Here is a 27,042-nt window from a genome sequence, read left to right as displayed (position 1 = left end):
ACTGTTAGACTATTCCTTAAAGGCATCACTCCACGAATCTGACATGGTATGGATTTCCGAAAGCCAAAAACTATACGGGGACGTAAGTTGTAAAAACGTATGGAATCTCGCTCATCTCAACCAGTAAACAGACGGCTTCTGAATGCTTTACTGCTACGCGCCACACTTGCGCCCCGCCTCCGCCTGCTATTCGTCAAAAACCCCGTCAGACGAATCGCAGACGGGAGGCGGCGCAAGGGTGGCGCGCTGCAATTGAGGACGTCGTAAGAAACAGCGTTCCGGGGTTGTCGTTTCCACTGATACAGGGAGAAATGGACGGAATCACCCATATAGAATTAATCCGCGATACTACCGCACCACCGCACACCAATTACACGCCTTTGGTACTATCGCGCCCTTTTTCGGCGACGATGCATCAAGCCAATCGCCGTGGGACCCGTCCCACCCCAATTTACCGCTTTCTAATGCTAATTCGACGTTGGAATTGTGCGACTTCGCCGCTCGTCAGAGTACCTGGTTCTGCTGCTGCCCGGAAAAGACAAGTACTCTTATTAACGTTCGAGAATACAAAAAAAAAACCTTATCTTGATTCCGATATAAGTACGGGAAACATCAAATTCTACAAAAACCTCGAATTTATCCTATTACTCATATCACTATTCAAAAACGTACGTTCAGACGTAAATCCACTTTCATGGCTTCAGTAAAGGCTAGTAAATGATGCATTTACATTTTGTAGCCAGCAATTTGGACTCGTAGAATCCATTTATGACAAAATATGGGACGAATTCGCAGATTCTGGTCGTACTCAACACCTCGGATGACTAATGAACATACTAATTAGAGAAAAAGTGTTTGGTTTGAAACCAAAACGGAGGAAGAGAAACATCCGAACCTCTTTCACTCTCGGACGGTTGGCGAAGGGATCACCGTCATTACCTGCGCTGCGACCATATGAACTAGACACCCTTCATCTGAGGAGGTTCCAGCTCGTTCCTGTCGCACCTAATGGATAAAACTTACAAGATATCAGTTTCAAAACGACCACCGTAACATTTGAATTCTCTAACCCCTTCCGAGACGAAATACAATACTTAATGAACATGGAAATATCTTCATGCTTATAAGTAGAAAATTCTCATAAGTTCATATTTATTCATTCATCTTGAGACATGAATCAATATTTTTAATTATGATGTATATGAATCATATGATATTGAATAAAAGGCGTTGTTTTAGTTCTAATTCATCGTCTCATTTATAAAAATCACAATTTTCATTTTGCTTGCTCTTACTGGATGGCTTGTTTTCTTTATCCTTCTTGTCAGAAAGTCGATCCTTATGGTACAACTCTGTAGCATCATCATCTAGAGCAGTTTCTAAAAATCAACAGTTTAATGTTGACTGATCACAGTAATCTTTTGAGTTATCACTATCCGTCAGAGCTCAAAGAGATCCTGGATGTAATCCAAAGCAGATTAATTGAAAATTTCAAAAATTTATGCTGATGATCTTTGATCAATGCACGAGAAATATTTGAGGAAAGTGAAACGACACCCAACGGATGCCCAAAAGATAAGCGCTTCAGAGGGATCCACGTCTTCACGTCGATCACAATCAAATGTGAATACTTAGCAAATTACAAGCGATTAGATTATTTCAAATTTTTTGCTCTTGACAATTAATCATAAAATTTTTTTTCGAATAGTTCCTTTTCACGCATATTAGCTACGCAAAATCGAACAAAAACGCCTTCCTTACGTGCTTAAAGGCATCACCCCACGAATCTGGAGTGGTGCGGATTACCGGTGGAGTATTCGTATTAGGGGTCGTAGATTATGGGGAGGAAGGTGATTCTGTTCATTTCTTCCTAATTGCCGAGGAAAACTGCCCGGAAGATACGGCTTTGAGCGTTCCGGCGCACTATTTTCTACAAGGAGTTCGATTGGAGCGCGCCAGCCCTGTGTGGCGCCGCATCCCCAGAGTCGTTTTCTACGGCAATTAGGAAGAAATAGACGGGATCACACCTCTCTCCATAATCTACAATCCCGTATACGAATACTCCAACTGAAATCCGTACCACCTCAGATTCTTGAGGTGATGCCTTTAAACGACCACAAACAAAAACGCTCACATTCAAAGTTTTGATATCCCGTTCCTTCACTTCATTCACGTTTATCTCTGGATCTATCGATAAACAAATAAACAAATAAATTCACTAATAATTGTGACTCACTACTAGGTGTAGACAAGAAGGCGTCTTTCTGGCTGTCATGATGTTCATCACCTCCCAGAACCTTCTGTATGGATTTCCGGACCCGGACAGGATTAGTATCTTTAGAGGGACGTTTTCTAGGTTCTTTCTTCTGTGAAGCACCGGCGCTACGTCTTCTTTCCTAAAAGACCTAATTATGTATCAAAGTCTGCTTTCTATAAGATCAACACAGTTTGAAGGTATTAATGTAGGTTGAAGATCAATTAGTCAGGAATAGTTAAGAATAAGAGAAACATCCGTAGTGTAAATAAATCCAGAAAAATAAATGAAAAAATAAGATAAAATAAAGAAAAATAAAGAAAAGATAAAAAAAAAATAAAACCAAATCTGTACTTCATTACTTTATAGGCAGATAGTGGAGATGTAATAGATACCATATGCTTTTTTTATGTACAAATTATTATATTTATTACTAGCGCAACCTATAACATACCCTAGAGAGAGATACTCTACCGGAGTTCTCAATCGGCATAACAAAGTTCGCCGCCTTGAATATTGCAGAGAAAACGTGAATGGAAACGATAGCAGTAAGTCCTATAAAATGGTTTCGGTTAAGTTGTGAAGAGAAGAAGGAGATTTTTTTGTAGGACCAAAATAAAATGAAGCTATGAATGTTCGAATTCGTAACAAAACATCCGCAACTCTGATAAATTCACATAACAAGTGCACTTTTTGCATCCGAATGAATTCGTTACGCCTCGAACAACCGCAAAATAACCTTTTTTTTTCTAGAACGTTCAATGAACTCAACCACAAACGACAAATATCCCTTGTAGATATGGTGGAACGTCATAGCAAAACGCCCTCCAAACTTCCACGCCGGCTGTCAGTTCGGCGCAGCCAATAGAGTGTAAGTGCAGCTCATCCTGTAAACAGTTGTTATAAATTCCTCAGAAGACACATTCTAAAGTGTTCGGTTACTCTTGTAAAAAAAAAAAACCTTAGATAAAGTCAAAAGTCACTGGCGTATCAATCCACTCAGGATGCGCCAACGCGTTTTACTGGAATTCGTAGTCGTTGAGGTTCGGGAACGCGTGTTACTGGCCTATACAATGACTTGCGGGGGCCAACCGATGATCAAGTCAGTGTTTTTATCCTCCCAGATGAGTCTGGTACCAATTTATCGACACCGGAGGGATGGAAAGCTTGGTTTGCACTAGGGCGGTTTCGAACTCTCGACGGTGTGGCTACAACGGACCTCTAATCGAGTGCGGCACACCCGCCCTAAAAAAAAACCCCACGGTCGCCCCGAAAACAAATGCAGTAGGACAATAAGAAATATCTAACTTCATTAATGATGACGATGATAAGGTTAGAGGTAGTTCTCTAAGTTTTAACAAAACTTTTCTTTTTTGTTTTTTTAAATGTTATCTATGGAAAAAAATTCTTGTGTATCTGCATTCAGAAATCAATAATAAATTAATAATCACATGTTATCTGCAATTAACTACGTTTGTGCTTTTTTATATTGCGAAAAACTCTATTTCTTGTTTATTTCGAAAGAGAGAAGCGTTGAAAAATTGGACATATGTACAGCCAATATTTAACAACTTAACCGCTTGTTTCTGACCGCAGGGCATAACACAGGGGAGGCAAAACAACACAAAAACACATGGGGTTCTTAATCCTGATGTATAATAGTTTGCAAGCGCTTTAATAGCTGCGTTACCACGCAAAATTATAGGATTATCCACAAGATTCGTTCGTTTCCGGGACTGTGCGACTGTGTACGAGCACACAGCTAAAGGCAAACCGTAATTTTTCTCGTCTCATGTCTAATTTGTTATGTTATTTCACCACAAATCCATCGAAGTTGTTCTCAGAGACTCACATTAACAGTAGCGATAAGATTTCTAGTAAATTCTTCTGTATTCTTGTAAATGTGAACATCGCTCTTAAGTTTGTCTATAGGATATTTCATCTCATTTACAAGCATCTAAAAAAAAAGATGTCTTCAGTCCCTACCATAAAGTCACTATCACTTATCATATGAAATAACCAAGAATAAATGGTCCCCATAGGAATACATAGCTAATCGTAGAGAACAGGAAAACGAAAAAAAAACATGTTGTCTTCAAAGAAAAACTAGTTGTATTTAGCGATAGTCTATGTAAAGTCTGACTATTAATTTCACTATAAAATTGTTTAGGGCTTAAAAACATAATGCTTGTGACCTGTCGAGTGGCGTGAAATCATTAACACTCTTAAAGATAACCTTCAGTTCCGACAGTAAATGCGGAAGAAAGTCAAAGAAAGGGATGTATGTAATTAATATATGTAATAGATTCGACGAGACCAACAGGTGAAAGTCCTGTGACTTCTTAACAGTGATTCCAACAAAAACGAGCAATGAAACAAAAAAAAAACAAACCACAAAAATAAACTTAACTCTCGGATCCCTCCACGAAGCGTTTTTGTATACCTTTCGACTTGAGAAAGCGATTTTTTGAGAGCTACAACATAAATAACGTTAGGATCACTTTAACGACCTGTGGGTACTGATATCCATCTGAGCTGAACAAGCTTAAGAGTAGGATTTACCTCACCGAAAATGACTCAAAACCTTTAGCTACCATTTTTGCAAACTACACTAAAATCCCATAGATAAGTCCGCTTGTCAAAATGAGCGCTATTAGTAAATCGTTTACTCAGTCGTTACTGTTATGTTGTTTAAAACTGAAAAAAAAACTCGTTAGAAAAAAAGTTATGTGGTATGCAAGTTTTGTTGTGCAAGTAAGAAAAAGCGAGGGTAACAAAAAGGATGCGTCTTTCAGCAAAAATGTAATCGGACATATCCATGGGATTTTAGAGCAAATATACCGTTTCTGTTTTACGGTTCGTATTTGATCGATAGGATTTTTTGCACATTACGAAAAACCACAAGAAGGAACTGTAGGTTTGCACAACGGATGCATATATAGTCGGGTCAAAACGATATGAAACACGGACATTTGCGCAAGCGGCTGCGCTCAAAGCGGAGCGGTGGAGCGTAGCGGTTGGGATCGTGTAAGGATCCACGCTACCGCCACACACCTCTACAGTTCGCCATGGACCCACCTCGATTCCAACCGCTGTCTCCACCGCACCGCTTCCGAGCGCGGCCGCTTGCGCAACGGTCCGTGCTTCATGTCGTTTTGACCCAACTATAGATGTATAGATCAAAACCACATGCAGCTCGGTGCAGTTACGTGAGTAAGTGCGCTCGAAGCAATGCGGTGGATCGTAGCGATTAGGATCCAGCAGGGGCTCTTACTAGCACTGCTCATCGCTGCAGTTCGCGATGGTCTCACGTTGACCCTAACCGCTGGCCCACTGCGCCACTTCGAGGGCAGTCGCTTACGCAATTGCATCCAGCTTCACTTAGTTTTCACCCGACTATAGCCTGATAGTTCAAGCTCAATAAAGGGTGTGGTACGTGAACAAGCTTAGGGAACATTAAAATCACGATAATTCGATTTTTAAGCGGGAATAGATAACGTTAAGTACTCAATACGTCGATCTAAGAAGCATTTTAGAAGGTAAAGGACGATTCAAAGAAGTTTGAATGAATTGACTCCTACAGAAGAACCGTCCAAAAGTTATCCAGTGATGTTTTATTGAGAAAGGTTCCCTCTACGAGGTTCTAGCATGCCTTTTAGTCATATGTCGTTATGTATCTCCCCCAGAAAGACCACTGAACACGTTCTTTTTTGGATGATTAGGAGGAAGTGGGGATGACCACGCTGGAACTCGTAAACTACATTTCTACTGCTTTTTATTCGTAAGAAGATCAGAACATCGTCAATTTCATGATACACATCCTTTAATTGACGCATTAATGATATTTAAATGACCGTACTTGCGTACTAAATGCTATGTAATAAATCTTACATTGCGCATTATCTCCAAGACATTTGTCCGATGCCAACTCTTTGACTTTTGAATATTTCTGGAGAGAAAATCCCAAATTAACAAGAACAGAACAATTTTTGACTAAAGTGATACCTTCAAATGTTCTAGATGTTCTAACATATGGTTCAGGTCCTCGGTGAGAGTTGAATCAAATATTCCTTTAACGCCTACGGATAATGGGGCTGATCTGATCTGGAATCAGAACGAATTATTTGTAAATAATACTCCTATACTCTCTAGGTAGATACACCTGTTGCTGAGGTGTTTGAGGCAAGAGATGTTTCAATCGCATAGCATCATAAAAGGGGATCATTTGCTGGCATTTTTTGAAAACTTCCCTGAAAATGAGGTACGGTGATACCTATTATAAGCGTGAGAGCAGTAAGATTTTTACCTTAGCTCAACTTTTATTTCTTCACTATGTTTGGTGTCGAAATTTATAAAAACAGATTTGTACTCGTCAAAGTTGTGATCGGTAAATGAATTGCACACCAGCACCGACGAATACCCAGTGTATAGCAAGAAGCTTCAAAATGAGATGGAGTTATACAGTGAGTTGGGTTTGCCTTTTTTAAATTACTTTTTTTAAGCAGCAACACATATGTGCAACAGATTAAATAATTGTTAACCCGTCAGAAACAATGAAACTACAAAAGGAGGCAAAAACAGAAATAGTGCCTCCTCTCCAGCTGCTCGGGCTTAGTGATCAATTACTTATGGAGCAGTTTATCCATTCTTTCCTATTTTTGCAATCTTCGTCCAAATTATCTAAAACTTTGTAGCTAAAGTTTAGTAACTGATATGTACAAGACAATTTATTCATATTTTTGAATATAAGAATTTAAATCCTACTTTTCAAAGTTGTTCCTTGGTTGCGCTTCGAGAAACCTTTCATTAGAGGCAGCATACCACAAATCTTACATTGTTAGGGAATTTGCGGGAAAGGTTAGAGATGTGGCCATAGATTGCGGGATCCGATGTGGTGCCGCTCACCGTCTCAAACTGTTTCGGGTCACTCGTCGTAAAGAAATAGCGTGGGAATCACGTTGGTTATTACGAGGTCCGTTAGAATGCGCCTAGATGTACTCGTTTGGGTATCCTCAGCGCCATATCCATTGGTTTTATTTGAATACGCTTTTTACGAATACGAATAATAATATAATAAATGAATACGCTGATGATGGGACCTTATCAATCTTCGACGGCTCGCTTGTGGTTGCCGTGCGTGAAGAAAGGCGGCGCGTTTTAACCACGGATGCGATAGTCGGAGCCGGTGCTCCCATCTCCTTCACTTTTGAACGGTTGGCGAAGGGATCCTCATCACTTGAGCTGCACCCCATGAGCTAGATCCCTTTCACCTGAGGAGGGTCTGGCTCCTTCCTATCGCACCTACGGTTGCAACTGATATCATCGTTTCCGGATCCGGCGTTTTGATTCTGCAAAATTGGCGACTCTGCGGAACCAAAACATATAACCTCATCTTTACTCTTCCCCTCGGATTCCATCATCACGTCAGATTGGTGCTATGCTGCTTTTAAACGTCGCTCCATTCAAAAATGTACGGTCTGCTATCAATAAACATTCGACAAGCACAATATATTCCCAAGATCTCAGTTACTCCTAGACTTTCTTCATTATCAGCTTTGTTGAAAACTTAAAGAAGAGAAAACAACGGGTATTCACAAATATTAAGTAGATCACGAATGAATTCTTTTTCTTCAAAAATGCAACTATGCATTTTCGATAAGAACATTACTAAAACCAGCATCACTGCCAACCTCTTTCAAGGACAAATTACGCGTCGTTAAAAATAACCTTCGATTCCACACCACTTCCAGAACAATCAAGAGGAAGGTTCAAAGAATGAAGAAAGAAAGAAGAAAACAAAATGCGTTCATATATAACAAGGCTTTTTGTTCAAAAAAAAAAGAAAAAGAAAAAGAAACAAATGCATTATTGGGAAACCAACCCGGTTGCTGCAAAGAAGCATGCTGAAGTAGGCATTGCAATTAATCCGAGGAATTCTAGTATTTTACCGCCAATCCTATAGCACTTTATTCGAACACTGACAGAACCCGAAGTAGAGAAGTCTCCCACGAATGTGCTAATCGAGCTGAAATTCGATGATGATCGCACGAACAACAAAAATTAAATAACTCCAATAACAAAGATTAGATTTATTTGAGAGAAATGATGCCCTGTTACGAATAAAAATAGACTGGACGAAGTTTGTGCCTGATACCTCACTCCTGAATTTCTACACTAATTGTAAAAGCTCTTAAAAGAAATCTTGCAGAAGTATTTGTTTGAAGAAACTAAAATGTATACCTGGCTTGGATATGAATCTTCAAATTATAATCGAACAAAGCAGAAAACAACTTGCACAACAGTCAAACAATGCATGTAAACAATAAAAACTATTAAACTCCTATTATTGAGGACTGTGACGATATTAGTTGAGCGAGAAAGGAGGTATTGTCGGATAAAATTAGTTTAATGCAGTTACATAAGCGGCTACGCTCGAAAGGGAGCGGTGAAGTGGCAGCGATCGATGCGGGACCCCCATTCATCTCTTCAGTCCGATGGCAGCAAGCGAAGGTCCCGGCTCGATCGCAACCGCCAACACTAGTGCAATCGCAGCCGCCTAACAACTGCAACATGCTACAGTCCACTATGACTCCGTTATTCCACCTCTGCGCCCACCGTAACCTGTGTTGACATTATTCATCGTCAACGTAACTGAGAAGACCCTTGTCTCAGTACTGGAAGGTGGAACCGGGTCCCACTCTTTGCATGTTCGAATCATCTCAGTCCTTGGAAGAGCAGGTGAGGGGATTTTGTAAAGTTGTAATGTCATCATGTGTGCCCATTCAGCTTCCCTCTGGTGTTTTTTTTATCTGTCATTCCTTTCTTTTTTTTCAGAACTACACGAAAAAGGCTGCAATTTTGTCCTCATGAAAGGGTGTAAGCTTTACTTAATAATACATGTAAAAGGAAAAACAAGAATTCTTACTAGACTATCAAACCAAGAAAACAGATTAAGCACTCCAGAATAAGTACGATGGGAAGAATCAGAATAAGTCGAATAACCAACAACCAACGGAAGGAAAATTCCTGAAGAATTGTCGGAGAAATTCCCCGTAAACACTTACTATGCGGATGATTTTTTTTTAAAGGTAAAACTCACATTGCTTACAATAAAATCAGCCACTTTTTCCTCAATATTTGTCGTTTTCTTTTCTAATTCTATGAACAGCTGAGACAAGAAGGATTTAATTAGTCTAATATGCAGAAATAGTGTTACTCCTATAGTCGGATCAAAACGATCTGCAGCTCGGTGTAGTTGCGTAAGCGGCTGCGATCGAAGCGGCGCGATGGAGCGTAGCGGTTAGAATCGAGGTGGGACCCTTGCTATCACAGCTCATCGCTGTGATTTGCGATGGTCCCAGCCTGATTCCAATCACTAACGACAACCGCGCTGCTTCGAGCGCAACCACTTACGCAAACGCAACGTGCTTGAAGTTTTAACCCTACTATATATAATGATATATGAAATAAATCTGCGCAGAAGAGAGTAACTCACTTGTTTCAATTTTTGACGATACGAAGAAAAAATTGTTTTGACTGACTTTTCGGTAGTATGAATAGCTTTCAATGTTGCCAATGCCTACATATATGTTTTTGTAGAGGAGAATTTCACGCTTGTTTTTGTTTAACGTAACATAAATTGACTCCAGTAATGTGTAAGTAAACGAAATCATGAATAAAGCCTTAAGCTCGTCAAGATCAAGATGCAGTATTCGATGAGATGTGATTTTCACCTGATTTTCAATTATATTAGAGTATAATTGCTGATATGTGTACTGTTGATTTCAGCAATGACCAACAGCAGAATTGTAACGATTTAAGGTTATCCAGCTCTTTTTCCAGATTTTTTTTTGCGAGGATACTCTCCTGGTTAGGAGCGAAATGGAATCGATTGAAGAGGCAATGACGTAACGTAGATCCAGCGTCGATAATCACTAAGAAAAAAAGCGAAGACTGGGTTCAAAAAAGGTGGTACTATGTATAAAATCCGTCGGACCCGTCCCATCCCATTTTGTTGCTTTCAATGGGACCCGACATTCGACCCATTTTACCGCATTTCGACGCAGGCGCACCAATTGGATGCCGTGGAGGCCGTCTTGCCCCATTTTACGGCTTCGGCGCACCAATCGGACGTCGTGGGACCCGTCTCACCCCATTTCATAGGTTTGGGGCGCCGGTGCCAAGCATTCACTCCGGTTCCCTTAGCACCATATCCATCGATTTTACTTGGATAACCTGCTGAGGCTGCTGAGGAGACCTCAGAGAAAGAGGAGAATGATTTCTCAGAGAAGATGTTTGCGTGCTTGCGTTCTGGGCGGGATGTCAACGCACTAGCATACGTTGTGGAAAGTTCATAACTACCAGATTTATATACGAATGTGTTCAATACTTACCATTTACTGTTACATTTAACAAAGGAAGAGGAAGAATGTATTTCAGAAAAGAATTGATAACAGAAGAACAAAGGGACTCACGTTGGGAAGAAAGATCTCATGTTTGGTCATGTTCATCTTCTGTTCAAGATACTTTTTCTGAAAATTGGGGAAAATAAGCATATTACTTTGAGGAGTATGATTCGACTGAGCATTTACTTACCAAACCGTCCCGGTCAGAACTGTTACAGTTCATCGTTATGTACAGTACATGATTCAGCAATCCTTTAGATGACACATACGCCTGGAATTAATTGGACCCAGAGCACGTGGTGTGGTTTTCAATATTCGGTTCTCTTCACCAATAAACAGAGTGCAAGACGTATAGTCGGGTCAAAACAACAACGAAACTAACGTAGTGTGGGCATCGAATGGAAAGTGTAGAGTTCAGGGTGTAGAATACGAATATGAGCGTGACCTCGCTCAATTTCTCCTAATCGTCCAGAAAAACGGCAGTGAAGACGGCGTTTGTTCCTACGAACCATGCGAAAATGCTTTAGTGTTGTGCACGCACCGCGTCCACGAACGAGTTGTCAAGGTTCAATGAGGTCTCCTCATCAGCCTATTCGAGCGAAACCAATGGATAGGATGTTTAGGGGACGCAAGCGTGTACGAGGAGAACAAATGCCGTTCTCACGCCGTATTTCAGGACGATTAGGGGGAATTGAGTGTGAGGGCACGCTCATATTCGTAATTTACACCCTACATTCCTTGCCTTCCATCAGCTTTCCACATTACATCAATTTGCTGATACGATGGCTTTACAAGCAATATACTACGAAACTATGATTGTTGGAATCTCTTCACGAATGGGTAGGGCTAGAGATGTAATTCACGAGGCCACAACACCATCAACAGCTCAACTCGGCCCCAACCGGAGCGGTCCAAGGATTTGGCCCTGTTTATATCAGATTCAAATGAGATCCATCTGACATTTGAAGTTCCTACAGGTTTTGCGCGTTCGTCTGGAGGTCCCGCTGTGTCTGCATGATCGATCGATGGTTCAGATCCGCCCTAGAGTCAACCAAGCCTCACATCCCTCCGGAGTCATTAAATTGACGCTACACTTGTCTGGATCAGGCTAGACACGCGATCGTGAACCTCAAACGATTTTGGATTGATTAAAGGCAGATCGCCAATCCTTTACCTAGAAGAACGGCGTGGGAAAAGGAGTTGCCGCGTCAGACTCTTGCGATGCACCTAACAACGTTCTGCGGATGCAGTACGTTACTAGATGCGGCGACTGAACGTCATTTCCTACGCTGTTTTTCAGGATAATTGAGAAGAACTGAGCGTGATAGCGTAAATAGTCATGAACTACACTCTTAACCCAATCTATTAATGGATAGATCCCTTTACCCTCAACTCCGTGGTATGGGGCCTTTAATCACGTTACTTCGAGAACAGTTACGGAGATTAAAGGCATCATCCCTCGAATCTGATGTGGTACGGATTTCAGGTGGAGTGTTCTTACACGGGATGGTGGTAGATTATGGAGAGGTGGGTGATTCCGTCCATTTCTCCCTAATTGCCGTAAAAAACGGTCCGGAAGTTGCGGCGCGTGCACAAGGCTGGCGCGCTCCAATCGAACTCGTTGTAGAGAGTAGCGTGCCGGAACAATCGAAGCTGTATCTTCCGGTCCGTTTTTTACGGCAATTGAGAAACCGAAAAATGGACGGAATCACCCTTCTCTCCATAATCGACGATCCATGTACGAATACTCCACCTGAAATCCGTACCACCTCAGATTCGTGGGGTGATGTTTTTAAGGTGCTTTTAAACCGAGTATGCCTGCTAAAGATGAAAAGTGCAAGAAGAGAAGCTTACCTGAACAAGTTTTGTGTAGTTTTTTAAGGACGAATACACTGGTTCATGTTGCTTTTTTAACGATTTCATAACAATCTCTTCAGTTACATTTACACTGCAGAAATATGCCTTCGAGTAATCTTCGAAGTATGAATGATCGGCTTAAAATAAATATGTTATAGTTTACAATTATTTTTTTGACTTCAATATGCACTGCGTAGGATGTAATTCAGAAGTGCAACATTTTTATAATTAGGTCCAACCCCTTTCCCTTCTTATCCATCTTTTTGGTTTACTTGGTAGATCTGAGAACTTCACTAAGTTACCCACGATAAACATTAAAAATTAATGCACCTTACAGTATCGTCAAGTGCAAAGACAATTATGAATGTGACATCAAAGAATTCAATTCGCGAATTGCAGCGTCACAACCACTTTGGGTAACTATAGTCGGGTCAAAACGACACGATGCACGGTGCAGTTGCGTAAGCGGCTGCGCACGGAGCGGTGCGGTGGAGCGTAGCGGTATGGATCGAGTGAGGACTATTGCTACCATTGTTCGCTGCTATAGGGCGCGATTGTCCCATCTCGCTCTCGACAGCGCCGCTTCGAACGCAATCGCTTACGCAATTGCACCGTGCATCATGTCGTTTTGACTTGACTATATTCTCTATGAAGAAACTGGTTGGATTCCATGGTATTTTCAACGTTATTAGGTTCTGGCGTTCCTTCTCTGGAGACTTGCGCACGTTCATCGACGACCCAGTGTGCATCACGTCGACTATTAACAAAATACGTCTCTATTATTCCTTTTCCCTTGATTATGACATCTCCGGCTTTCTACGTCATATAGGATATAGACTATAGGTTATCAGCTGAAATGTTGCTACTCCGTTTCCTGCGGACAACTTTGGAATAATGCGAATCCCTTAATTAACAGCATAGTTATCGTTTTTAGTAGAAAACAATTAGTTTAAGATATACTTCATATAGTTGAGTCAAAACGACATGAAGCACGGAGCGTTGCGCAAGAGGCCACGCTCGGAAGCGGTGCGGTGGAGACAGCGGTTGGAATCGAGGTGGGACCATGGCGAACTGCAGAGGTGTGTGGCGGTAGCGCGGATCCTTACACGATTCCAACCGCTACGCTCTACCGCTCCGCTTTGAGCGCAGCCGCTTGCGCAAATGTTCGTGTTTCATGTCGTTTTGACCCGACTATACATACCTGAAGACAAAGCCATGAAATATCGCATATCATGGGCTCCTTGAAAACGCGAAGCCCAACTCCAAAACACTACTATGAAGCAGCCTGAAGCTAATAGGCCTAGGATTAATACGACGGCACTTCCAATAAGAGTTTTAGATTTACGATTGAATCTCTGCAAATTAAAGTTAGTCATTTTCCTTTGCTATTTAGTAGTTACCTGTTATATGATCAACACAATGCACTGACCTTTTTACGAGCAAAGCACTTCATGCAGAGTTTAACAATAAAACACAAAACTATTATAAAAGCAACCAATATTGAACTAAGAAAAATACATAAAAATACGCTCTGAAAATAGTTGATTTCGAATCACCGAAGAAAGTACTGTCTGTTGAAAACGGCGAAGCGGCACGATGGATCTGGTGGTTGCGATCGAGTAGCTTCAGTCATCACTACAGCACGCGTGCAGCTAGCGACGCCCTGACCTCGACTGCAGTCGCTGTCTCTATCGCGACGCTTTGAGCGCAGCCGCATACGCAACTGCACCAAACTTCAGGTACACTTATGTGCAGGACATAAGGGCGAGATAAGTAAAGTAATATAGCATAACCAAAAACTTGCTGGAAATGAATGAAAGCGTGAGAGGATGAGAAGGGAGGTCGGTCTCCGCTAGAGGCCTGTGTATAGAAAGCTGGACGTCACATGGGACGAGGTCAGCGTGACTATAGCGCTAAGGGTCCCAGTGGTGTACAGAAAGCTGGACGTCAAATGGGATGAGGTCAGCGTGACTTAGCGCCAAATGGGACCGGTCCCACAGTCCCGCAAGACAAGGCTGTTAAAGAAACGGCATGGCCCGAGAGCTTGGCATTGCTCACAACATTGTTTCACGTGCATAGGGAGCGTTTCAAACCACGGAAACTGTTGTCCGAAGCAGAGCGCGTAGTCGACCACGGTGAACTACAGCAGCAGAGGACCGCTACATTGTGCAACAAGCAAGGTAGGAATCACGTCAATCGACGGTTGTAATTGCAGTCACATTTAACAGGAATCAGCAATCGCTCATTTTCACCAAATTCTTAAATATGCTATCTTAGTTTACCTATTTCGTCCTCACTTTTTGTTCACTAGTGTACATATAGTCGGGTCAAAATGACATGAATCACGGACCGCTGCGTAGACTATCGGAAGCGGTGCGGTGGAGACAGCGGTTGGGACAATGACGAACTGCAGGGGTGGTTGGCGACAGCGAGGATCCTTACATCCCAACCGCTACGCTCCATCGCTCCGCTTCGAGCGCAGCCGCTTGCGCAAATGTCCGTGCTTCATGTCGTTTTGACCCGACTATAGTTTGGGTTTACTAGGATTTGATTGAGACAGAGAAGTAACCATGATGTAAACTAATTCAATTCCGTGGTTTAACTCGAAATCGGTGACCGTGATGTAGATGTGATCAAGAGAATTGTGCACTGCGCTTGGTTAAATATATTTGTAGTATTATAGAGTTGAAACGGCGGCGATAGTCCCAGCTCGACTCTAAAGGTTATCGCCAACGTGCCGCTTCACAATCGCTTACGCAACTGCACCGTACTTCATGTCGTTTTAACCCTGTTAATGAAAGTGGTCGTATTCTTCTTCAAGGAAGATGTACAGGAAGGGGGAAATGGAGAAGGTCATCAACAAAATCGATTCTGATCTTTTCGAAGGCCGCGACCTCTTGCTCGTACCTCATTTGAGGGAAGATGAACATGTCTTTCCTGAATTTCTTAGTTTTTAGGTAAGACATACTATCATGTTAATGAGGGAACCAATTTCAAAACAAAACCCAATTCTTTCGAAAAGTCAGGACGAATGTAGTTTTCTGGCAATCAACTCGGGAGCAAGCCAAGGAAAATAGATTATGTAGATGTAGATAGGAGAGCATCGATGGCTACAATCGTCAAAGTCACAACTTATAGGTGTCTAAAATGAACTCAATATGGTCATCGGAATAAAAACCTCCTAGTGACGGAGCGGTTTTCTCGCGAACTACGTGGTCACCCCATGAGTCAAGGTCGAACTCCGAGTTAACTTGGGGTTAACCACGAGGTTTACATGGTGGTCGCGTCACAATCTCATCCTGAGATTACCACTTGCTCATTTTTCTAGTACATTATGGAAAATCTTACATTTGACCATGCGTAGTTCCATAAGACATTTTTGGACGTATAAGATTTGACAGCATTTAAAATCTCCTGAATCCTTGGGAATTATAGCAAAATATTTGCTACTACATACTAAACGCCTACCGTTTTTGTATTATTGTCCAATGCTCCAACTACAGCTTTCATGAAACCTTCTGAGAAAGTATAAAAACTTCCAATATCTGCTGACTTTTCGGAAAAAGTCTGCGAAGGTACGACACAATCTTTCTTCCCTGGAATAAGAAAGGGATCAATTCGATCATATACTTTCAGCTCATGAAAGCTCGTCTGCTTATGACAAGTGAAAAATCGAGCTCGACTGAAAGAGTTAGGTAGAAGTTAATATTAAAAAAAGGGAAGAAGAGCAGGTGTTACAAACGATTTGTAACGACTTTGAATGATTTTTGGCCAACGATTCAGCGAATATTGAGGATAGAATCCTTTCGAGTACGCGCTCGTAACAGAGACAGCTAGCAGTGAACAGACGAAAAACAGAAAAAAGAACCACCGTATCTGTCTGGATGTCCGATCAAAATGATCAGAACGATCTGATCTATTGTGTTGTATTTCCGCCTTTTACAGGCCGTGTGTCCTCGAAAGTGTATCGAAATGAAGCCGAGAAAGACATCGAATACGATTCAAGCATAGATTCATAGTCCATGCCATTGTTTTGTGCCGTTGGTCGCCGCAGCGCGACCATTGCAACACGAACAAACGGTGGTTAAAGGAAGAATGCCACTAGAACCTGACGTGGAGAGGGATTCCACGGGAAAGCTAGAGATGGGGTCGCAGACTGCGTGACCAGGTGTGGTTCTGCTTACCTCTGCTTAATCGTCTAAGAAAAAAAACGGCGTGGGAACTGCTTTAGTTCCTACGAGATACATTAGAACTTTGTGTAAACTCTCTGGCCCACTGCATTAGAACACTCCTCTATGTATAAGTTCTGGTCCCCTCAGCAACCTATTCATAGGTTTCACTTGATTTAGGCAGTCGAGGATGATCCACTGGCATTCGACCGCTCGCACGTGGGTGCGGCGCTTGTACAACAATGGCGCGTTACAGTTGAAATTGTCGTAAAAATATCGCCTTCCTCGCCGTTTTTTGAGAGAAAGAGCGGAACCATCTCTGATCTCGCAGTCTACAGTCCCATCTAGCGAAACAAAACCTTAGGTAGTAGAGTTTTTTTTATTTCATCAAAGCTGCGAAAATAAGTTTTTTTCGCAGGGCCTGGGCCCCATTGCGGTAATGGGCCCTAAACTCACATTATTTAAATCCATACGAAAGCTCTTCGGATGTGGTTGCTGGTCCAAACGCACGCCACTATCACATATTCATTGAGAATATGCGGAAAACTCACCACTCATTACATTTACTTAGTCTACCTCTCGTGCTCAGGGGAAGAATGAAATGAGACATAGCGAAGCCTCGAGGATAATCCCAGGACTAAATCAGACTTGATCATTCACAACACGCTGTTTCTTTTCACACTTTCAATTCCACGTTTTCCCTTATCAGCAGTTATTTTGGTCCTGAACCGGTTGTTCTCGTCTCATACTCCACTAGCGCTCCTCATTTCCTGATGGAAATATTCGTGTAGAAATCTGAGGACAATTCAATTTAATTTAAACGTTTATTTTCTTCACATTGCTCTTCCTATATTTATTTATTTATTTATTACGCTCAAAGGCGTGACCAGAGTAAGAGGCAAGGAATGAATACAAATAAACAATAGAAAATCCAGCAACGAGAAAAGAATAGAATGAGAATAAGCAGGGATAAGTCACGCGAACAGTAAGCCAGGGACGATTTAGTAATTTCAAAAAGCACATAAACTCGACAGGGTGGGTTAGTAAGACTCTTGGAAAATAATATATAACAAAATTACAGAAATAAACAACTCGTATATTGAATTTTAAATTGTTCTTGCTGTTTATACTAACACAGTGAACAGTACATATGTACACACAGAACCACTCGTCTTACAACAATTTCCCACTACTGTATCCTTCTAACTTTTCGACGGAACGGATGAAGACCATTGTTTTTGTAGCTGATCGAAGTAATTGACCTGATGACTTGAAGCTTGTATTTCGGTGCCGAGTACATTTCTGATCTAAATTGAATTAAAAACTGCACTGCACTGGAACTGGGCTGAAGGAGACAGAAAAGTTCTCCAAACCTTTTTTGGAGCGACATTAAAACAACATTTAATTCTCATTTTCCTTAAACAAATGTTGAAGTGCACAGGTGTGGGCTGCTGATAAATTATGGAAATTGGTATAAACCATTCCATAGAGATTGAAATCTAAAAATAATAAAACCAGTTAAAAATGGAAAACTCCTGGATTTTTAAAATCAGTGGAGGATTCTTGATTCCTAACCACTTATAGCAGTAACTTATCGTAACTAACCAAGCGAAATACGAAGTATGCAGGCAAATAAAATGCACTATTTGAACAATCAATTTTATTAAAAGCTGGCTGAATATTGAAGAAAACGGCTCCAATTAGATCCACCGCACATACTGTAGTGTCAAAGACCACCACAGGAACCAGTAGCCTGAAAATAAGGAAAATTGATGTTTTAGTTGTTGGTGAGCAGTTATCAAGTAGTACATCTAATGTTTTGTATTTCACGAAATAATTTTTTAGAAAAACACAAGCTATGTGTAACCTGAATTGATTGTGCCTTAAATGATTGGGTTAAAAGTAGGAAAAGAACTATGAATAACTCTGTTTCTTTACTTCAAGTAAAATTGAACTTTTACTTTCAGACCTGCAGCACATTCGGCCCATACTTATGTTATTGTTCCTCAAAGTAGCACGCAAGGGCCATTGCCGAGCGTAGTAGAGTCAAAACGACATGACGCACGATGCGGTTGCATACGGTTGCATGACATGCGGTTGCGTAAGCGGTTGCGCTGGAAGCGGTGCGCTGGACCGTAGCGGTTAAGACCAAGTGAGGACCCCTGCTACCACCGTTCATTGCTGCAGCTCGCGATTCAGTCCCACCTCGATTCCATCCGCTACCTCCTCCGCATCGCTTCGAGCGCAACTGCTTACGCGACTGCACCGTGCTTCGTGTCGTTTTTGACTTTACTACAGGATTATCAACGGTAAAAACATAATTTACACCATATGGATAGAGATAATTCGTGACTGGCACGCATTTCTTTTTAATTGCTATCAGAAATCTTTGTTCTTCTCAAGAGATCGCCGGTAGAGTTCCCCGGAACCGATGACGTCAAACGAACTCAACTGACCTCTCATTTCTGGAAGTGAATACCTATGTCAACAAGGGCCCTAAAACCTAAAAATCACTCTTGGAGGATCTATGACATGTAGGCTAAGGCTACTAGGGGAGAAAAGAAAGATAAAGCATCCAGAATCAAACAGTTGACTATCCCCTCAAAATGTGCCGATCTCGTGATTAGAAACTTAATTGTCGGAAAATTCTAAATTCTCGGAAAACCTTGAATTTATCGTTGTTTAACCACCTTAAGTGATTATAAGAGTGAAGAACTGAGGAGAAATGTAGTGGCACTGAGTGACCTAGTCCTTATTTCTGGAAGGCGGTCTATCTTACTTTTTTCTCTTAGTAACGTTAGCATGCATGTGATAGATCCTCCAGCAGACTAATGCTTAGGTCATAGGGCCCCGACTGAATTAGTTCTTTACTTCCAGGAATGAAGGCGCCATTGAGTGCCCCCCCCTCCAACTTATCCAAGAACTGAGGACAGGAAAGTAAAGTGTGAAAAATATAGCTTACCTTAGAATCTTTATGTTTTCAATTAACTGATAACGTGTCGACAATCGTCCATTACCGCCTTGAAGTAGTTGCGTCAATCGTACATTCATGTAAAGAAGAAAAACAAGCATCTGTAATTCGTTCATAACATTTTGATTTTAAGTTAATAAATTTCATATAAATGACAAATTAAGGAACAAACCACAATTATAATCATAGAAATGGCGAACTGAAGAATCTCCTCTAAAAGGTGATCACCTTAATAACGAATACAAATCAATAACATGCATGAAATGAAAAAAAAATTGTTGTTTTAAATTAAATCTGCTTACGTTTCATTAGATCGAGCTTGATGTAGATCACAATACCCTGAAAAAAAATAGGAATTGTAGCACATATTTCATATATAGCACATTAATAACATTATAAAATATTTAAGTGTTAAGTGTAGAAATTAGAGAGAAAAAAAGAAAAAAGAGCTAAGCCATTCCTGGAGAGTTGTAGAGCAACTTTGTAACCAAAATTTTGCGTCCTCTAATATTAGTAAGAGATGAAAAGAAGAGTTTGAAAGGAAAAAAAATTTTAAACATTAAACGACAAGAATAAATATAAATAACAACGGAAACAAAAGCTAAAATATTCAGTGAAATGGGATAACAAGGGGAAATAATTGCCGAAAATTTTGAAAAAAATGATGAATAGAATGGAAACAAACAGCCTGAGGAGCATTCAAGTGCATCCAGGATTTAAGAAACAGAAACCAGAACGCACAACAAAAATAGGAGAAAAAGTGCCAGGATGAGGAAATTTTCCGTGATTTTTACTTGCGATAAGATCGAAAGGCGCTTTAACTGCAAATTAGACAACACCTGCATACAAAACTACGATTCAATCGGAGGTCATTGTTTGTTTTCGATGTGATCTGTGGAAATGAGTGAGAAATAAACAAACAAACAAAAATAAAAAGATGTATACTAACCGCAATTATTTGAGCTCCCAGCACAGCGTTCCATGGTCGCCAATGTTCATAGGTGTGCATAAAAATCGTAGCAAAACAACGTTCAAAAACGCACATCGCAACTAAAAGCGTGAAACCGAGGGAATAGAGGAATTTTGTAAACAATTGGAAATAATAATTTCAAAAATACGAGATTTACTATATAGTTCTGTTAATGTTAAATTATTGACTGTCTAGGAGAAAGTTTTCATTTAGGAATTACTGTAGATCACCTCCTTTTGGCTTACATTAATCATAATTGGGAGGAGGGTGATTCCGCATTTCTTCCTAATTGCCGTAAAAAGTCATTCGTTTTCCCTTTAGGTTCGATTAGCGCGCCAGTTTGCGGCGGATTTTTTTAGCAATAAGAAATACGGAATCACCCCCTCCGTAGTCTCCCATCCCGTATCGAATACTCCCCTAAATCGCACCACCCGATCGCGGGTGGTCTTTAATCTAATGATCATTTTTCAAATTTAAAGCTGTTAAAATCAGACATAATCGGGTCAAAACCACTTGAAAATTGGTGCAGCTGCGTAAGCGACTGCGGTCGACGCGGCGCGTTAGAGGTTATGCAACTGCACCGAAGTTCAGAGCGTTTTGATCCGATCATATATTCCCATGAGAGGTTGGTAGATGAATAAAGCCAGAGGAGATGAGTAAAGTCAAACTCCCACGGGACCTTCTCAGTAACGATGCATTACCATCTAGACTAACAAACAGTAGTGGGAAAATCAAATATTTCCCATTTTGGTACAAATTATAGCTTTTAAACGACTGTGAGATGTTTCGGGGGACCCTTGAATGTCCATGGTGGTTCTGCTGATGTAATCTCATGGTGTGAGATCAGAACAGGATGCTACGGATTACGGCGTTCATTTACAGGATATAGTCGGAGCAAAACAAAATGAAGCTCGGTGCATTTGCGGAAGCGGTTGCGCTCGAAGTGGCGCGAACTATCGGATGGGACCCTCGACTCTAACCGCTGCGCTGCAACTCGCCGCTTCCGCAACTGCACCGAGCTTGATGTCGTTTTGACGCGACTACATATTTTCATTTTCAGGATATGTCTGGAATTGAAGGCTAATTTGTCCGTTTTCTGGCTGTTTTCTCAGTGAAAACAGTTTTGAACTCGATCTCACATTCCCGTCGCTATTCAGTTTTGATATATACTTCCGAAAAAAAAAAAAAACTTTTCCCACGAACAGTGAGCGAACAATGTTTATGCACCAATCTCTACTCTTTTTTATGCGTAAGAGTCCTCTACTATGGTATCTAACACCTTTTTTTCTAATAATGTGAGGATAACCTCGAATTTTTGAAATATTCTCCATGTCCCACCTGTACAGGTCAGGTATGTGTAAAGTGCTTGATGGACCCGACCAACAAGGTAGAAGGGAAGACCATCACTCACAGTAACAAGATGAACTATGACAAATTCAGCTACGTTAAGCGAATTGCTGAAGACATACACAGCTAGCAGCAGGAGAAATAAGAAGCTGGAAAAATTAGCTGATCCTGAGGAATTTAAAATATTCTAAGCGATTCTGAAATCATGTAGAGTTAGAGATTGTAGCTGGCATAGTCAACTTAAAACGACATGAAGCTCGATACAGTTGCGTAAGCGGCCGCGGCACCACTAACCAATCGCTGGCGCGGCGCGCAATGGTCCCACCTCGATTCCAACCGCTATCTTCGAGCGCAGCTCCATACGCAAGTGCACCGAACTTCATCTCGCCTTGACCCGACTTTAAAAGCACCACCCCACGAACCTGACGTGACATGAGTTTCCCTTTTGAGTACACCTATATCGAGTCGTAGATTGTGAATGCTCCCTCCTTCCCTGCATCACTGTAAACAGACGTCTTCGGAATGCGGTTCCTTACGACGCCCTCTATTGCCCCGAGACACCCCTACGTCTCGCCTCCGCCTGCGATTCGTCGAAAATCCATTCGGATGCCCCGGTAAGCAATTCATTTCATTCGACGAATCGCAGGCGGGGGCGGGGCGCAAGGGTGGCGCATTGCAATAGAGGAAGTCGCAAGGAGCCGCATTCCGAGGCCGTCTGTTTACAGTGATTCAGGAAGAGATGAGCGGAACCACCTTTGTAAACATAATCTACGACCCGATATAGGTATAGTCAAACGAAAATCCATACCACGCCAGATTCGTAGAGTGATACTTTTAGCCAGTAGAAACCCACATAACAAATATTCTTACCGGGTAGGAAAGTGTTTGATAAAAGAACTACGGTTCTGAATATGTTATTGGTCCAGAAACCGAAATTTCAAAAAATTCTAAACTAACCTGAATATTGGATGATATGCACGCCGATTCATTAAGTGCACTATTGATGTTATCAGGAAAGCACAAGTTGAAATCACATAGCAACCAGTCATAAATGCATTGATAATAGTTTGAAGGTCATCGTTGCAGAACACACTCATTAGTTTTTTCTGGAATTCATTATCACAAATGATATGTAAGATCAATGAAGAAGCGCAGTCATCAAAAAAAAAAATGAGCGCATCTACTCGTGTGGAGAAAAAAATGGGAGGCGTTTTTTTTTTCTGAGAATACCTTACCCTAGATTACCGTATCCTCTAAGTGATGTCCTTAAACGCTAATCATTTCCTCTGCTCTAAGGTTTTTTTCGCATAAAGTTCAGAATTATATGTTCAATGCTTGATAATAGTACTTAACGTTTTGTGTAATTGAAAGTAGCATACTAGGAGATTGACGACATTCAAGATGTCTTCACCAAAAGATAGATTTAGGGGTGTGGATAACGAGATTAGTGCGATAACGCGTAATTCCCCGTAGTTGTCGCACGAAAAAAGGCGTGAGAAACTACGTTGTCGGCCAAATTTTCCTACGAGGCACGTAACAACAAATCACGCACGCGAGGACAGTCATCAGCGTCACGTCCGCGAGTGGGCGGACAATTAATGATCTGCTGACAGTGTCTCTCCCGGTTTATCCGATCTTTCAAGAACTGTGTGGAGTAGACGAGAAAATTGTAGCGATCTTCATTTTTTCACAGACTCCTCCAATAAAGAACTTTTCTTTCCTCACCAGAGTTGAGATTATCAGGATAAACAAATATTAACAGTTTTCCAACATTTTCCTCTCAATCTTTTGAAAATAACACGATATTAATGATCTTCGAACGGAAAGATAGAGTCAATGGTCTGGACCATGAGTGCTAGCGCCACCAATTCCCCTTAATTATCCTGGAAAACAGCGCGAGAAAATGTTGTCGATTAAGGATACATATCAACAACTTCGGCTATAACTATTATGGTGTTAATTCAACATCACAGGAGCGACCGTAATTCAATTACCACCTAAGCGATCACCATCACACGATATTAACGATCTCCAAACGAAAAGAAAGAATTAAGGATAGGAACAGAACAATGTGAAGAAAAGAGCAATCATTTTTCAGATCTACGAGAAACACATCTTATTTTAGTGAAATTCTTTTTCTGGAGAAAGTTGTCTGATGCCATCACGCCACTGAGGAAAGTTTTTCTAGTCCACATTTTTCCTGATCTATTAAATTTCTGATTTTTCCATTAAATATGGCAGCGTTCTTTGACTGATAAACTTACTGCGAAATCACTCGAGTGTTTCATTACCGTGGTCAAAAAATAAGGTGGATTTTTCGTTTAAAATTCGCGGGTTATATAATTCTGATTTTTCTCATTTCTTTTTTCTGATTTTTTTCTGATGATTTTTCTTGTGATTAAGTTGGTAGCACTGTCGGCGACTCCTACGCAGAGTTTCACGTAAATCATATCCAATTGAACAACTGGCGTGCACATATTTTTGTAAACATACAAGAAAAATTATCTTTTTTTTTACTAAGCCTGATTTTGTTAAGGAAAGAACGTGCTTTTTAAAAAGCAACGTTGATTTTGTCTGCGGAATGAATATTCTGCCGCTTCTGAAATGTTGAGACGTTGCAGGAGGCCTTTTGTGAAAAGGCTATGTCGCAAAAAATTGTTTACAAGTGGTAAAAAAACTTTACGGAAGGCCGGGAACGAGTTCAAAACGAACAGCGTCCCTGAGGATCATCAACATCTACCGATGAAAGTCACGTCAGGATCATAGATTCGATACTCGGAAATATTATTTGAGTGTTATGCGTCGTTTGCGTGACGCTACGTGCCTCAAGAGGCCAAAATGTTTTTCCAGACAATTCTTGGAATTTTGACCACAATAATCCGGCGTCCCGCAATGCATTGATCCTTCTAAAATATTTCGCCGAAAACTTGGCCCATATCGTTCCACAATTACTGTAGTCGCCTGATTTAGCACCGTTCTACTTCTAACTGTTTCGACTCCATTGAAGAGATAAAAGCCGAATCGAAGAAAGAGGTTATCCTGGGAAGAGACTTCTTTGAATGTTTCAAGGATTGGAAAAAAATCGTTTGCATAATTGCATTGCGTCAGGGAGTAAGCCGTTGAAGCCAATGAAATTAATTTAGAAACAATGAATAGAGATATTTCACTTTTTTGAAACAATTTCAGCACGTGTTGTGCGTGTGAGTACGGTAAGCGACGTAGAATTAAGACTTTTAACATTATTATTAAAATTAATCTTGAAGAATCTGTAGCTGATGTAGAGCTTCCCCAAGCAATATTAAAGGCATCACTCCACGAAACTGAGGTGGTACGGATTTCAGGTGAAGTATTCTTGTACGGGGTAGTAGATTATGGAGATGGAGGGTGATTCCATTCACTTCTTCCTAATTGCCGTAAAAAACGGTCCAGAAGATACGGCTGCAGGCGTTCTGGCGCACTATTTTCTACAGGGAGTTCGACTGGAGCGAGCCAGCCTTGTGCGGCGCCGCGTCTTCCGGGCCGTTTTTCACTGCAATTAGGAAGAAATGGACGGAATCACCTTCTTCTCCGTAATCTACTATCCCATATAAGAATATTCCCCCTGAAATCTGCACCACCTTAGATTCGTGGGGTGATGCCTTTAAACAAAACCTCGTACGCAGCCATCGCTATAGACAGTACTTGCGCTCTACCGCAGTGCCAAATATGTCCAGACAAGATGGAATGTTCTCGCACAAGCTCATGTGTTGCTTATCGGATTTAATGTATGCAGTGCGGTGATGAATACATAGGAGAAATGGATAGGCCACAATGGGTCTTTGGGTTCAAGGCATCACCTCAGGAATCTGAGGTGGTACGGATTTTAGGCAGTTAATGGGTATACGATTGGGGGAGGAATTGTGGGGAGGAGAGTGACCCACAACGAGTTCTATTGGAGCGTGCCAGCCTTGCGTACGCGCCGCATCTTCCGGGCCGTTTTCTATGGCGATTAGGAAGAAATTAACGCAATCACCCTCTTCCCCACAATTTACGACCCCGTATAGGCAGAAACCACCTAAAACCCGTACCGCCTCAGATTCGTGGGGTGATGCCTTTAAGGTGGATAAAATGTCTGGCGTCAATCAATCCGCTTGGGACGCGCCACTACGTTCACTTCAATTCAGAATCGTTTGAGATTTACGAACGTGTAACTGGCCTATATAATGACATGTGGTGGCTAGCCGATGTGTATAGTCAGTGATTTCTCCTCCCAGACAAGTCCGGTACCAATTTATCGACTCCGGAAGGATGAAGGGCTTGATGAGCACTAGCCTTTAAAGAGGACCTTGCCGACAAAAGGAAACGTCACATGACTTCACTGCATTAGGTGGTCATAGGATTCGGCACTGCTACGGAGAAGATTTCTGGGATCACGCTATTGGCGTGCAAACCTAGTATTGCGCAAAAGGCTCTGGAAGCGTTAGGATTCACTCCAAGACCTCAAAGATGGTTGGCGAAGAGGAATTGTTCTGTATCATGCGGGGGAATGCGACCCTATTGATGTCTGCTATTTGATTGCGGCAGAGAAATCCTTCGATCCTAAACTATCTACCTTGGATCCTAAGCTACCTATCTACACTTCTGCTTGTCGCTATGAGATCCAACGGTGCACTTAGGATTTCCTTTATTGGGGAGATAGGGCGTGTGATTCGATAGAATCACGTTCGATTTCACCCTTTAGGGGGCGCTGAAGAACAACGACCTCGTTGAAACGTTGACAGCGAATAACGATTATAACCAAACGGCTCAATTGAAGAACACCCATACAGATTCTTAGCAGTTCTCTCAGGCTCAACCTATAATCTAAACGCAGATTTTTTTGAAAAAGTGAGGCGAATTGTTACTGTATCATGAAAAAATTAGTACTTTTTAGCTGTAGCTGTTCATAAAAAATTACTACTTTTTAGCTTTGGAGCTGTTTCTAAGCGGATTAAAAATTACTGCTTGTTAGAACTACAGAACGATAATTGTCACTCTTTTCGTAGTAATTTTTTTCTAGAAAACGAGCTATCACTAGATCGTGAAATAAG

The 27,042-nt window shown here is 41.3% G+C and overlaps 1 protein-coding gene across 4 annotated transcripts; it reads right to left on the bottom strand.

The window, feature by feature from the left end:
- Positions 1-1,254: 1,254 nt before the first annotated feature.
- Positions 1,255-23,022, bottom strand: RB195_016658 (uncharacterized protein; the record flags this gene model as incomplete). Of its 4 annotated transcripts, XM_064183286.1 has the most annotated exons (32): positions 1,255-1,379; positions 2,237-2,396; positions 2,709-2,809; positions 3,027-3,141; positions 4,107-4,211; positions 4,576-4,595; positions 4,660-4,728; positions 6,146-6,203; positions 6,260-6,358; positions 6,417-6,504; positions 6,561-6,692; positions 8,136-8,279; positions 9,180-9,280; positions 9,354-9,422; positions 9,750-9,833; positions 10,729-10,785; positions 10,850-10,930; positions 12,514-12,653; positions 13,718-13,801; positions 13,862-13,871; positions 13,946-14,047; positions 15,865-15,930; positions 15,985-16,112; positions 17,893-17,992; positions 18,059-18,184; positions 18,291-18,438; positions 19,648-19,757; positions 19,829-19,884; positions 19,959-19,995; positions 20,606-20,706; positions 21,965-22,083; positions 22,268-22,407. In XM_064183286.1, 32 exons carry the CDS (start codon positions 22,405-22,407, stop codon positions 1,255-1,257), a joined length of 3,075 nt encoding a protein of 1,024 aa, XP_064039168.1. The 4 variants fall into 4 exon arrangements, with proteins under 4 accessions (XP_064039168.1, XP_064039169.1, XP_064039170.1 ...); XM_064183288.1 differs by lacking the exons at positions 4,576-4,595; positions 17,893-17,992; positions 18,059-18,184; ... (5 more) ...; positions 21,965-22,083; positions 22,268-22,407 and adding an exon at positions 17,237-17,243 and having other exon boundaries at positions 4,107-4,180; XM_064183289.1 differs by lacking the exons at positions 4,576-4,595; positions 6,561-6,692; positions 17,893-17,992; ... (6 more) ...; positions 21,965-22,083; positions 22,268-22,407 and adding an exon at positions 17,237-17,243 and having other exon boundaries at positions 4,107-4,180.
- Between the last annotated feature and the right edge of the window lie 4,020 nt (positions 23,023-27,042).

Source organism: Necator americanus, chromosome II, assembly GCF_031761385.1.
Source record: "Necator americanus strain Aroian chromosome II, whole genome shotgun sequence".
Taxonomy (NCBI): Eukaryota; Metazoa; Nematoda; class Chromadorea; order Rhabditida; family Ancylostomatidae; genus Necator; species Necator americanus.
Note: the sequence above shows the minus strand (reverse complement) of the source record. Positions and strands in the feature narration are given on the sequence as shown.